Genomic DNA, 15,121 nt, shown 5'->3' with positions numbered 1-15,121 from the left:
GGCTAATGGGGGAGCAAACTGACATGCTCAGGCGTCTGGTGGAGCTGCAGGAAAGGCAGAAGGAGCACAGACCGCCACTGCAGCCCTTGTATAACCGCCTGCCCTGCTCTCCAAGTTCCACATCCGCCTCACCCAGATGCCCAAGAACGTGGGGCGGGAGACTACGGGCACCCAGCCACTCCATCCCAGAGGATTGCCCAAGCAACAGAAGGCTGGCATTCAATAAGTTTTGAATTGTAGTGTGGCCTTGTCCTTCCCTCCTCCCCTCATCCACCACTCCACCCGGTGCTTCCCTCTCACCCACCCCTCCCGCTACCTTGCGAGTTTTCCCCCTATTTGTGTGATGAATTAATAAAGAACGCATGATTTGGATACAATAATGACTTTATTGACTCTGAAAGTGGTGATCAAAGGGGGGAGGTCGGTTGGCTTACAGGGAAGTAAAGTCAACCAAGGGGGCGGGTTTTCATCAAGGAGAAACAAAGAACTGTCACACCATAGCCTGGCCAGTCATGAAACTGGTTTTCAAAGCTTCTCTGATGTGCCGGGTGCCCAGCTGTGCTCTTCTAATCGCCCTGATGTCTGGCTGCACGTAATCGGCCACCAGGCAATTTGCCTCAACCTTGCACCCTGCCATAAACGTCTCCCCCTTACTCTCTCAGATATATTGGAGCACACAGCAAGCAGCAATAACAATGGGAATATTGGTTTCGCTGAGGTCTAACCTAGTCAGTAGACTGTGCCAGCAAGCTTTTAAATGTCCATATGCACATTCTACCACCATTCTGCACTTGCTCAGCCTATAGTTGAACTGCTCCTTACTACTGTCCAGGGTGCCTGTGTATGGCTTCATGGCATTAAGGGGTAGGCTGGGTCCCCAAGGATAACTATAGGCCTTTCAACATCCCCAACAATAATTTTCTGGTCTGGGAAGTAAGTTCGTTCCTGCAGCTGTTCAAACAGACCAGAGTTCCTGAAGATGCGAGCATCATCCCGGCCATCCCACGTTGATATCGGTGAAACGTCCCTTGTGCTCCACCAGTGCTTGCAGCACCATTGAAAAGTACCCCTTGCGGTTTACATACTGGCTGCCAAGGTGGTCCGGTCCCAAGATAAGGATATGCATTCTATCTATCGCCCCACCACAATTAGGGAACCCCATTGCAGCAAAGCCATCCACTATGACCTGCACATTTCCCAGAGTCACTACCCTGGATAGCAGCAGCTCAGTGATTGCATTGGCTACTTGGATCACAGCAGCCCCCACAGTAGATTTACCCACTCCAAATGGATTCCTGACTGACCAGTAGCTGTCTGGCGTTGCAAGCTTCCAGAGGGCTATTGCCACTCGCTTCTCAACTGGGAGGGCTGCTCTCATCTTGGTATTCTTGCGCTTCAGGGCAGGGGAAAGCAAGTCACAAAGTTCCATGAAAGTGCCCTTATGCACGTGAAAGTTTTGCAGCCACTAGGAATCATCCCAGACCTGCAACACTAGTCTGTGCTTGTTTCCCGGGCCCAGAATTGGAGTTCCAAGGCATGAACCTGCCCCATTACCATGTCCAAATTGCCAGGGCCCGTGCTTTGAGAGAAGTCTGTGTCCATGTCCTCATCACTATTGTGATCGTGCTGTCGTCGCCTCCTTGCCTGATTTTGCAGGTTCTTCACATGCTACAGGATAATGAGCGAGGTGTTTACAATGCTCACAGCACCAGCGGTGAGCTGAGCGGGCTCTATGCCTGCCGTGGTATGTCGTCTGCAGGAGAGCAGAGATGCAGCAGAAGCGGTGGAGATCGACGGTTAGCACCCCGCACGTTTCCCATGGAAGAACATACGTACCCGGGAGCCCATGACAGAAAACACGGAGAAATTCGCTATCGATGCAAGAGCAGCAGAGCAGAGTTGCAACGGAAGCAGTGTATGATGATGGTTTGCAGACCTACTGCACTGTCTGTGGCCAGCAGCACCCAGGACACAACAGCGACGGTGTCGGTGAACTGAGCTGAGCGGGCTGCACGCTTGCCATGGTATGGCGTCTGCGCAGAAAAAAGGCGCAAAACGATTGTCTGCTGTTGCTTTCACGGAGGAAGGCGAGACTGACGACATGTACCCAAAACCACCCGCGACAATGTTTTTGCTCCATCAGGCATTGGGAGCTTAACCCAGAATTCCAATGGGCGGTGGAGACTGCGGGAACTGTGGGATAGCTACCCACAGTGCACCGCTCCATAAGTTGATGCTAGCCACAGTAGTGAGGACGCACTCAGCTGACTTTATGCACTTAGTGTGGACATACGCAATTGACTGTATAAAATCGATTTCTAAAAATCAACTTCTATAAAATCGACCTAATTTCGTAGTGTAGACATGCCCTCAAAGAGCGTGGCTTGTTTAGCCTAACCAAAAGAAGGCTGAGGGGAGATATGATTGCTCTCTATAAATAGATCAGAGGAATAAATACCAAGGAGGGAGAGGAATTATTTAAGCTCAGTACCAATGTGGACACAAGAACAAATGGATATAAACTGGCCATCAGGAAGTTTAGACTTGAAATTAGACGAAGGTTTCTAACCATCAGAGAAGTTCTGGAACAGCCTTCCAAGGGGAGCTGTGGGGGCAAAAGACATATCAAGCTTAGTCTTGAAGCTAGATAAGTTTATGGAGAGAATGGTATGATGGGATAACCTAATTTTGGCAATTAATTGATCTTTGACTATTAGCGATAGATATGCCGTATGGCCTGTGATGGGATGTTAGATGGGGTGGGATCTGAGTTACTACAGAGAGTTCTTTCCTGAGTGTCTGGCTGGTGAGTCTTGCTCACATGCTCAGGATTTAGCTGATGGCCATATTTGGGGTCGGGAAGGAATTTTCCTCCAGGTCCAGGGCAGATTGGCAGAGGCCCTGGGATTTTTTCGCTTTCCTCTGTAGCATGGGGCACAGGTCACTTGCTGGAGGATTCTCTGCACCTTGAAGAAGTCTTTAAACCATGATTTGAGGACTTCAATAGCTCAGACATAGGTTAGGGGTTTGATACAGGAGTAGGAGGGTGAGATTCTGTGGCCTGTGTCGTGCAGGAGGTCAGGCTAGGTGATCATAATGGTCCCTTCTGACCTTAAAGTCCATGATTCTATGAAAGCACTGGGGAGAGCTTTGGGTGAGAAAATCGTCTTTAGACAGTAGGGTAACTCTTTAGTTATGACTCTGTTTTGTATGTAACCATTTGTTTCCAATATTCTTACTCACTATTACTTAAATCTCTGTTCTTTAATAATAAACTTATTTTTGTTTTCATTATTAGTGCCACTGTGTTAAACAAATTGGTGATTGTGAGTTGAATCTTACAAGCTGTGTGTACTGTTCCTTTGGAACAGCAGGCCTGGTAATTCTGTGAGTGTCCAATGGATAAGAGACTGGACACTACAGGGAATGCTCTGAAGACTCAGGGGTTAGTGAGTGCCTATCGCTACCTGTTAAAAGAGGAAGGCCAGCTGAGACTTGGAAGGTGATTGTGTTGCTAGAAACTGGTGGTTTCAGGAAGCTGGTCCACAGCAGGCACAGCCAAGAGCTCCTCATGCTAAGGACACGTGGTGGAGCCATGCCTCACCACTGTGGATACCGTTACACTACTGTAACTTGCCACATGGACACTCTGCTGTGAAATAAGGGTGGTATTTGTGTGGGTCTGTCTGTGTGGTTTAGCTTAAACCTCTTGCAAAAACAAACTTAGCTAAACTGAAAAAACCCCACTCATACCTGAATGTAAGTGTCCTCATGGGGAATTATACCACTATAAGTATAATGGTTTCAATTTATACCTTAGCTTAAACAGGTATAAATTTCTTGTGAAGACAAGATCTAAACTCATGCTAGGTCTTCACTGCAAAAACAGGCGTTTTTTTACATGGAGAGAGCTAATACCAGTTGGCACTTCCAGTCTAAAATCATCATGAGAACAAAGAACTGTGGTTTTTACTAGGGCTGTCAAGTGATTAAAAAAAGTAATCACTATTAATCACACTGTTAAACAATAATAGAATATCATTTATTTAATTATTTCTGGATGTTTTCTACATTTTAAAATATATTGATTTCAATTATAAAGTGTACAGTGCTCACTTTATATTATTTTTTATTACAAATATTTGCACTGTAAAAATGACAAAATATTTTTCAATTCACTTCACACACTTTCAGTTGGTCTTCTACTATTGTTTAACAGTGCGATTAAAACTGCAATTAATCACAATTAATTTTTTTGAGTTAATCACATGATTTAACTGCGATTAATTGACAGCCCTAGTTTTTACCTCATTGTAGCAAACCCCAGGTATAGCTGACATTGACGAGCTACATCAAGGTAAAAACAACTGTTCCTTGTATCCTCTAGGATTTTATATCCAGTTAGCTAACCTGAGTTAGCTATCTTAATGTAAAAATACACCACTTTTTACTGTGAAGATACAGCATTTTGGGGTTTTTTAGGAATAGTAGTTATAGCCCCTTCTATCACTGATCGCTGTGATCTAAAAATAAATCATGTCTAGACCCAGACGTTATTTTGTATAACAATAGTCTTCTCTCCCTAATTCTAATTTAGACATCTCTGAAATTGGGAGGTATTTTTTGTTTAATCGATGGTTCCAGGTGCATTAAAACAGTCTCTTTCAAATATAGATGCTGAATCCACTAACTCTTGGCTACTGCCTTATTTTAGTTAAATATCAGCATAAATTATCATAAAAATATAAACAATGTATTCTAGGACAATTGTTTTGAATATTACTTATTCTATTTAGAGAAAGATGTGAGATACTGAAAGCCCATGTCACATTTATGGCTTTTTAGATATTTGTTATATTTAATTGGTTGACCAAGAGATACCTCCTGCATTCTTCAGGAGTAACCACCCTTTTTTTCTCCTCCCGACTATAGTCTCGAAAGTGCCCCACATCTGGTCTCTTGCATAAAAGAGAAATCAAAAATTATAAAAAAATATATTAAATGTGAATGCATGCTACTGGGGAACAGCAGAGCAGTGGGGGCTGCCAGGAAGTCAAGTAAGTTTACCTGGTTCTGTTCCTCTGCTTTTTCATTGGTATTAATGGATGCAGCAGATAGGCAGTTGTAGTAAAAAATAACTAGTACGTTAGCAGCCCTGTCCTGGTTTCCTTTTTTCAGCATCTGGTGCCACACTAAATTAGATCCCTTCTGACGTCTGACTCTCTTTCTCCAGTTCTACTCAGACTACAGCCTTCCTGTTTTTTAAGCAAATTAAAAATAATAAATTTTCCATCCCATACAAAACAGTCTGTTTTATGTGATTCACACACTGGGCACAGCTGTCGAAGGGAAGTCTTGCAGGGGAGATGAATCCAGTCAGGCACACTGAGCAAACATTTGGTAAACTCTCTGCTGCGCCCTGGAGAGCAGGAGAATCATGGGATTCTACCCTGAGAAAGGTGAAAGCAAAAGACCTGTCACCTCAAGGGATTACATTCAGACACAAAGGGGTCAAAGGTGTAAATAGCTCTTAGATGTGACATAAACCATCTCAATTCTGCAGTGCCCCACTACTTCAGGCTGCAGAAGATTTCTCCTCAGCAGCAGCAGGGTTTTGGTTCGACATTTCATCATCAGAAGCTGTACTGGAATACACAGGCATCCCTGTGACATCACATTCTTGTGCACCAGTAATGGTAAGGATACCATTTTTTATAGTAGTCTCTGATGTTTTCACCAGTGACTCCACATTCCCATTGCTTCATGGGAATGCTGGAAAGGAAGCGTGATGGTCAAACTACCAATGATGAGAAAATTTTCTGAATTCTTCAGAAACAAGTTGGGGTCTATTGTTAGCAAATACAGTGCCCAGAATCCCATATCTTGCAAAGTCTTTCATTTGCTAATCACTTTCCTAACTCTCATATCAGGCAGAGTATTCCAGAAATTGGAATAGTAATATAATGTCATAAGATACTGTTTTTCCTTGAGGGTAAATAAATTCACTGCAATCGCCTTCCACACCCTGATAAGAAGCTCATGTAGCATGAGAGAGCCCTGCTGTTGGTTGCCACAAGAGTGACATATCTCACACTTTTACATATAGGACCACAATTGTGCATTCATTCCCAGACAGTAAATAAATCTGGAACTTGTCCTTTTCTTCCCACAAAGAGTCTGAAATTATTCAGATGCCACATCAAACTAGTTTCAGAGTAGTTTTTTTCTCTTAATTAATTGGCCTCTCAGAGTTGGTAAGACAACTCCCACCTGTTTATGCTCTCTGTATGTGTGTATATATATCTCCTCATTATATGTTCCATTCTATATGCATCCGAAGAAGTGGGCTGTAGTCCACGAAAGCTTATACTCTAATAAATTTGTTAGTCTCTAAGGTGCCACAAGTACTCCTGTTCTTCTTTTTACATCAAACTAGGTCCCTTCTTGAACCTAACTCATTTTTCAGTTCCACTAAACAATTCTACACTAGTCCATGGCAGATGCTTTAATGCAGATAAGAGCAACGTGGAGGCAGCTCTAACTTGAGACAAATGAGTCTGGTCTCCAGAGATCCTTATGTTGGTTGGGGATAGCCAGAGCACAGCAAGCTCTGGGTACATCTCCTGACCCTCCCTGCCCCCTGAATTGAGTGTTGCGGGAGGGAGCCACAGGAGCCACCTACACCAGCCTGTGCTGACTGGGAATCCTAAGAAACCCCAGCAGGGGACTTGAAGGAATTAAATGTAGCTATAGAAGTGGGAATCTGCTCTGATAGCTATAGAAAGGTTTTGCCAAATTTTTGTGCCACTAATCTGGATAGAAGAAGGCCACAGAAGACAACTGAGGGATTTTAATGGAAAAATGAACAATTGGTTTACCTTGTTTTTCCTGATGATGTTGTCCTGCTTAGTTCAATACATGGCTTAATGGATGAAAGACCCAGCTTTTTGCAATCATAGCAAAACAAGTTGGTTTGTTCATCAATAAGGGGGAGACAAATATATATGGCTATCAATATCCCCAAAGCAACTATGAGAGTAGACAGAGAAACACTAGAAGTAAGTCATTTTACCTATTTAGGGAGTGAGATGTGCAATGATCGTTGCACCATGCTAGATGTCAAGCAAGAAATAAACCACTTTCATCAACCTGAAAAGTAACATGACTGACATTTACACAAATATATAAAATTTTAACACCAGCATCATGTGTCTTCTTTTTATGGAGCAGAGTCATGGATCTCTACAATAGAAACCGATAAGAACAACTCATTCCAAAGTAAATTCCTGCAAAAGATCTTCAGTGTTCACTTCAGAATTTCTTGCAACATCAGAAATTCTAAGGAGAGCAAACCAACCTATAGCATCAAATTACAGCAATTACAGTTACTTGATTAGTCTATAAATACCTACATAGCAAGAAGATATCTGACATAAGAAGGCTCTTTAATCTAGCAGCCATAACAAAATCCAATGGATAGAAGCTGAAGTTAGAAAAATTCAAATTGGAAATAACTTCTTAAGTGAAAGCAGCATGCATCCGACAAAGTGGGTATTCACCCATGAAAGCTCATGCTCCAATACGTCTGTTAGTCTATAAAGTGCCACAGGACTCTTTGCTGCTTTTACAAATCCAGACTAACACGGCTATCCCTCTGATACTTCTTAAGTGAGTTAATCAAAAGAAGGTTTACCAAGGTCAGTGATAAATTCATCATCAGTTGGAGTCTTTGCATCAAGATTATATGTCTTTCTAAAATATAACTCTGGTTAAAGCACAAGTTATTGGGCTCAATAGTTATTCACTTATATTATAGAGATGAATAATTCTCTCCATTGCAGGAATTACAGAGTAAAATTCTATGGCTTGTGCTATGCAGGAGTTCACACTAGATGGATATATTGATCCTTTTTGGCCTTAAAATCTTTATTATTATTTCCTCTCAGATTCTCATTCTGGCACTGCACTTTACTATAATATATACATTTTAACATAGGACTAATAGAAAGTCCTATTTCATTAAGCTTGTTTAGACAATATTTAAAATGTGGCTGATGAAAAGGTCTTTCCTTTTTCTCTAAAATGGGAAGATACTCCCAATATATGTCAATATTATGTCAACAAAAATATACTAAAACATTTAGTCAATTTATTTACCAGCATACATTAACAGAGTTTAGAAAAATATTGCAGATCATTTAATAGACTATCTCGGATGACTGTAAATAGTCCAATTTAAAGTAACTGTGAAATGTAATTGTCAGGAGGATAATGCCTTTGTAGGAATGCAAAGAGGCATCTTTCTTTTGGAAAATATTGTGAAATGACAAATGCTGTTTGGTATAATCTGCAGGATTTGAAAGGTGAAAAGCTACATCGCATAATTCTTTGTGATTCAATAATAAGTTATCTTTCATAGGACGAGTTTAGCAGTATTCAATGAGGGGGAAGAACTTCACCAGAGGCAGGGAAATCCTCCCTGTTTCACTCTAAACATTTATCTATCAAGTACTGGAATTTCTCCCTCAATGCTTGTATAATCTCTTAATATTAATAGGGTCTGACTGTGCCCAGTAAGGTGAAGAGGTGTGCAAAAATATTAGATGATAGTTTAATTCTAAAAAGGATTTTTTGCATTATTTAAAAGTATTTCTTTAAACTTAGCAACAAAGCAAAGGTTTCCCATCCACAGTTCAGCTCTATCAAGGTTAGCAATGCTAGGTGTCTAGTGTAGACATGTCATTGGCTGGTGTTACTGTAATCACCATAATAATTAGATTTACTTGAAGCAGCTCTAACTGACAATGTTAAAATGGTGGTAGCCAGCAGTTAGTCTCCACTAGCATTCTGCTCCACATGGTAGTAACAGCTGGACATTATTGAAAAATGTCCGTGGTATAAACAGGGCTTAAGGGTAGGAATATCACTTCATTTCTTTAAAGCTGACAGCATGTTGCACACACTGTTCCATTCAATCATAAAGATGACCAAAGTATTGAATTCTCTGTACTTTATATGCTATGCACAATTTGTTCACAGATTAATAAAATTACAAATGAATTCCGCTACTTTTCTAAAATGTGAACACTAACATTTCTTCAGTATAGTACATCTCGTCAATGTCAATTACAAGCAATCCAAATGCTTGGAAAAATATCTTTAAGAGAAGGCATCTTTGTTATAACATAGTTAACAGAGTCGCCTCCAGGTTTTCTTCCCCCCCAAGGGGCAAAAAAAAAAAAAAAAAAAGCCGCGGCAGCGCGATCACGCCACTCCACTCTTTGGCGGCTATTCGGCGGCAGGTCCTTCACTCCCAGAAGGACTGAGGGACCCGCTGCCGAATTGCCGCCGAAGACCTGGATCTGCCACCCCAATAGCGGCCGGAGTGCCGCCCCTTGGTATTGGCCGCCCCAAGCACCTGCTTCTTTAGCTGGTGCCTGGAGCCGGCCCTGATAGTTAACATTCTACATTTTAAAGTAAGTTAATTGTCTACTGTAAGCAGAGTCTGGATGAGCTCTCCCCTGACATCTAGTGGTGAGCTGTGGAAGAAGACTTCAAAGCTGATCTAGTTTGCAGGGACACCCCCACCCTGCCTAGGTGCTCAGCATAATGGGACTGCTTGCCCAAATGATCACTTGTGCCTGGTGTTGGATCCCCAGTATCCTTGTTATTAGGGCAGGATTAATAAAGGGTTGTTATCCTTGTTGTGTGAACTGAAGGCAGCAGAATTGTACCTTGCATACCCCAACTGAGAGACTCACCCTCAACTGAACAGCACTCGCTAGGCAGGGGACATGGGTTCCAAAGCCCAATAAGTTGAGAGAGGATAGAGACAGGTATTTGTACCTGCTAGTGTGGGTCCTGTTTAAGGGTTCTAGACACCATTAGACCCTTCTTCTCTCCATGGCATAATAAAAGAGTTAATTTAGACTCAATTGAAAGTCTTGTTACATGCTGCAGAGCTGAAATCACTGATACCTAGGTCTAAGTATTAGACCTACTTTGGGACAGTGTCTCTATTGCAAGAGATTGCCCAGTGTGCACCAACAGTGAGGCTCCCCCACTAACAGCTGATATCACTGAGAGCTGAAATCACTGAGAACATAAGAACATAAAAATAGCTCTACTGGGTCAGACCAAAGGTCCATCTAGCCCAGTATCTTGTCTTCTAACAGTGGCCAGTGCCAGGTACCCCAGACGGAATGAACAGAACAGGTAATCATCAAGTGACCCATCCCCTGTCACTCATTCCCACCTTCTGGCAAACAGAGGCTAGGGACACCATTCCTGCCCATCTTGCTAATAACCATTTATGGACCTATCCTCCATGAATTTATCTAGTTCTTTTTTGAACCCTGTTATGGTCTTGGCCTTCACAACATCCTCTGGCAAGGAGTTCCACAGGTTGACTGTGCATTGTGTGAAGAAATACTTCATTTTATTTGTTTTAAACCTGCTGCCTATTAATTTCATTTGGTGACCCCTATTTCTTGTTTTATGAGAAGTAGTAAACACTTCCTTATCTACTTTCTCGACATCAGTCATGATTTTATATACCTCAATCACATTTCCCCTGTGCTGTCTCTTTTCCAAGGTGAAAAGTCCCAGTCTTATTAATCTCTCCTCATACGGAAGCCGTTCCATACCCCTAATCATTTTGTTGCCCTTTTCTGAAACTTTTCCAATTCCAATATAACTTTTTTGAGATAGGCAACCACATCTGCACACCGTATTCCACATGTGGGCATACCATGGATTTATATACAGGCAACATGATATTTTCTGTCCTATTATCTATCCCTTTCTTAATTATTCCCAGCATTCTGTTTGCTTTTTTGACTGCCGCTGCACATTGAGTGGATGTTTTCAGAGAACTATCCACAATGACTCCAACATCTCTTTCTTGTGTGGTAACAGCTAATTTAGACTCCATCATTTTATAGATATAGTTGGGATTATGCTTTCCAATGTGCATTACTTTGCATTTATAAACATTAAATTTCATCTTGTTGAAAGATTTTGTTGCCCAGTCACCCAGTTTTGAAAGATACTTTTGTAGCTCTTTGTAGTCTGCCTGGGTCTTAACTATCTTTAGTAATTTTGTATCATCTGCAAATTTTGCCACTTCACTGTTTACCCCTTTTTCCAGATCATTTATGAATATCTTGAATAGGTCTGGTCGTAGAACAGACCCCTGGGGGACACCACTATTTACCTCTCTCCATTCTGAAAACTCACCATTTATACCTACTCTTTGTTTCCTATATTTCAATCAGTTACCAATCCATGAGAGCGCCTTCCCCCTTATCCCGTGGCAGCTTACTTTGTGTAAGAGCCTTTGGTGAGGGACCTTGTCAAAGGCTTTCTGAAAATCTAAGTACATTATATCCACTGGATCCCCTTGGGCCACATGCTTGTTGATCCCCTCAAAGAATTCTAGTAGATTGGTGAGGCATGATTTCCCTTTACTAAAACTAAAACCTGAAAGCTGTGTTAAGTATTGGGGGAGGGGGGGGGCATGAAGACATCTTGGCGAGCAGGCTGAGTTAATTCCCTCCTTTTATTAAAAGTTTTTGCTACACTCAGACTCTGTGCTTGCGAGATGGGAAGTATTGCCTCTTAGAGGCGCCCGGGGGTGGTGTGTAATTGTCCCAGGTCACTGGGCGGGGGCTCAAGATGGTTTTGTGTTGTATTGTTGAAAAGGAACCTCAAGATACTGAACCTGGCCCTTGTTGCTGCTGGCTCCATCTGGCAGAAGGGTTACACATATGTCCTTCTGGGGCAAAGTCTGCATTAAAATAGATTACATTTGTCTTGATACTGTCATACATCATCATCATGTATAGTAACTGTCATACAATTAAATTTTTTGAACATTCACAATAAACCATGCCACCATGTGCATAGAGGAATAACTAGAAAAAAATGCTTGTATGAAATCAGTTTTAATCTTGCAAATGTGTATAAACAATGGGATAAAAAAAACTTCAAAAAACTTTCTGAGACATCACCCACAGGTTTTCTGAATAATTTTTTTTAAACTTACCTGAGAGACTCTGCCATCCGCCTTAAGTCTTCATTTTGCTGTTTTAAACGTTCAAGCTTTGCAAGTATCTTGGATAGTTCACGGCTGGAGTGATCTGGGTGTTCATTGTCTCGTACCAAGTGTCCGCCTATATAAAATAGCAAGGTCCCCCAGGCAAAGAGGATGAGCATAATCCAACGCCAGGAACCAGTCCATGGCCGCATTTTCAGATGCTCAGTTCACTGCAAAACTGTTTTAGCTCACAAAATAAACATTGTAATTCCTTAGTCTGCACAAAGATGGACAACTTCTGTTCCTCTGTTTCACCACATTATGTTTAAGACAAATTATAATCAGTGTTAGTCCTACAGCAATTCTTTAAGAGAGATCCTTATGATGTTGAATGTAGAAAGCTTTAGTATCACGTGCTTCTTCGTTTTATATTCTGTAGAAAGAATAAAGCAAGTGTAATTAAGTAACGTGATTTATAAATAATGGAATATATTGGACTGCAATTAAAGTAAATATACATTCAAGAAAGCTGGCAGATTACATTTCTACCCCTTCATCAACTAAAGAAAGAAAATCTTTTAAGTTTTCACAGTAAATAAACCATGTTTATTAGAAATATGCCATGTAATAAAACAATCAGCTCCAGAACTAAAATAACAAATGAACTATGTACATTGGCCAAACTGGACAGTCACTACGCAAGAGGATAAATGGACACAAGTCAGATATCAGGAATGGCAATATACAAAAACCTGTAGGAGAACACTTCAACCTCCCTGGCCACACAATAGCAGATGTAAAGGTAGCCATCTTACAGCAAAAAAACTTGAGGACCAGACGCCAAAGAGAAACTGCTGATCTCCAGTTCATTTGCAAATTTTACACCATCAGATCAGGATTAAACAAAGACTGTGAATGGCTATCCAACTACAGAAGCAGTTTCTCCTCCCTTGGTGTTCACACCTCTACTGCTAGCAGAGCACCTCACCCTCCCTGATTGAACTAACCTCGTTATCTCCATTCTGATTTATACCTGCCTCTGGAAATTTCCATTACTTGCATCTGAAGAAGTGAGGTTCTTACCCACGAAAGCTTATGCTCCCAATACTTCTGTTAGTCTTAAAGGTGCCACAGGACCCTCTGTTGCTTTTTACAGATTCAGACTCACATGGCTACCCCTCTGATACTTGTCAGGAATCAGTATTTTCCTATGCAGTTGGGAATTTTCTTTTTTCCCTCCTTTCAAGTCTGCAAATCCACCATCTAAACTAAAACTCTCAAACATTTATCTGACTAATCTCTTTTTTCACCTTCCTTCGATGATGGTCTCCTTGTGGCTCTGCCAACTTCAAGGGAAAAGTCACCATTCTAAGTTGAAAGGAATGTTTTTCTGCCATGTAATAACCCACATACTCATCCAGGAACGAAGGATATGTGGACACCATTGGCTTCCAGATCCATGTAATTCAAGGTAACATGAAAACTACTAACTGCCACCAAACCTGACAGAGCTTTCTCACCTTTTTTGAGCGTGTGGCACAAAACCTTCATCTTACTACGTTTCAGACAACCAGCAGATGGCAGATCTAGACAAACAGGATTAATAGTTAGCAGTTGACAACTGAGTAGCACTTAAATGAAAAAGGTTTCTAGTAACCCTCTCAGCCTTTCTATTTAAGGGGTCTTTGGTGAGACAAATCAATGTGCAGATCAGTTTTCCTTGAACAAGACAATTTCAGAATCGCGCATTAGGAGCCCATAATTTTCTACACATTTCTAAGGTAGCTTTATATTATGTATATTTTGTTTTGTCATGGCAAAAAAGCAAATTGCATCTGGGGAGACATTTATGCTTCCATAAATCTTTTGGTTGTTCCTCCTGAGGAAGAGTGAATCAATAAGGTCCAGTTTCTGCTCTGGTCCTTCAAACCTCATAGCTGCAAAGACGTTACTAAAGCAGTCCTGCAATAGTGTATTAATTATTTTTATTACTGCAGTGACTAGGAGCCCTAGTCATGGATCGTGACCCCATTGTGCTAGGCTCTGTATAAACCCAGAACAAAAAGATGGTCCCTACCCCAAGCAGTTCACAATCCAAGTATAGGACAAGAGACAACAGACAGAGTACAAGGATAGACAGAATATAAAGAAATAATGAGACAATATTGGTCAGCATGCTAGGTAATGGTCTCAATGCACCAGCAGCCTAACCATTGTCAATATTTTTTTTATAAGTAGTTTCTCCTCCCCTATGCGCCTCATCTCTGAGCAAGTGATCACTAATTCCCATCACTCTAGAAACTCAAGGATCTTTGTCAGGTAAGCATACATATCATCCACATTAGGAGTAAAGTTCTGAGCTAGACAAAGGTGGAAGACCTCATCCAAAGGTCAACATAAAGTGTCACATATGGTGAGGGTGCCATGAGGCCTATCAGATGGAGGAAGAACCTCATTGTCTGACACAGGTTTTCATTTAAGGTAAATAGGCCTTGAGACACATCCAAAAGAAAACTCTCCTATAGAAAAAAAAAAAAAAAAAAAGACATGAACTGAGTTTGATATAGCGCTAGTAAAATAAATCATCTGAGTGGATACCAGAAGACTTTTTTCCCCAATATAACAGGATGTCCAGAGTTTGAAATTTGATAGAGAAAGTTCCTAGAAGGACCAGAGGGGGACCAGATCTCATATTTACTGTTCTACAAGCTGTCCAGGTAAGTCTCAAAGCCGGAAGACACCAAGGTCAACTGGAACAACCTTCCCTAGAACCAAGGAAGACTTCCCCTGACCAGATAACCAGCAGCCCTGGCACAATAAGATTTCTTTCCTCCAGAGGACAGTCAAATTGAGTCCAGGGAATCAGTAGCACCAGAAGAGCTTGCAGCAACATTGACACCAGGGAAGAAGTAGCCTCCCTGTCTGCTTAGGAGAGACTGGAGGGCAAGAGAGGGTTGCAGATTAGTTTCTTTTTAACACTGGGGAAGACAGAATTGACATCTCTGAAGTCCCTCTGCGCTTCCTGGACCTATGCTTCCATGACTACTTTTTCTAGCTAAAGGAGGAATGGATCATTGGCACAGA

General features: G+C 41.5%; 1 protein-coding gene across 5 annotated transcripts in view; it reads right to left on the bottom strand.

Annotated features, from left to right (window-relative positions):
- The window catches only part of FUT8 (fucosyltransferase 8), a 241,304-nt gene that overhangs the window by 102,313 nt on the left and 123,870 nt on the right, over nucleotides 1–15,121 (bottom strand). For 2 of the 5 annotated variants that reach the window (XM_054027425.1, XM_054027427.1), the window contains 2 exons: nucleotides 13,558–13,623; nucleotides 12,047–12,470 (listed from right to left, as the gene is read on the bottom strand). In XM_054027425.1, the coding sequence (XP_053883400.1) occupies nucleotides 12,047–12,249 (203 nt within the window). In that variant the 5' untranslated portion in view covers nucleotides 12,250–12,470; nucleotides 13,558–13,623. Of the gene's footprint in view, nucleotides 1–11,722; nucleotides 11,776–12,046; nucleotides 12,471–13,557; nucleotides 13,624–15,121 lie in introns of those variants that run through there. The other 3 variants (XM_054027426.1, XM_054027428.1, XM_054027429.1) reach the window with 2 other exon arrangements.

The sequence above is a fragment of the Malaclemys terrapin genome, chromosome 4 (assembly GCF_027887155.1).
Source record: "Malaclemys terrapin pileata isolate rMalTer1 chromosome 4, rMalTer1.hap1, whole genome shotgun sequence".
NCBI classification, from domain to species: Eukaryota; Metazoa; Chordata; order Testudines; family Emydidae; genus Malaclemys; species Malaclemys terrapin.
Note: the sequence above shows the minus strand (reverse complement) of the source record. Positions and strands in the feature narration are given on the sequence as shown.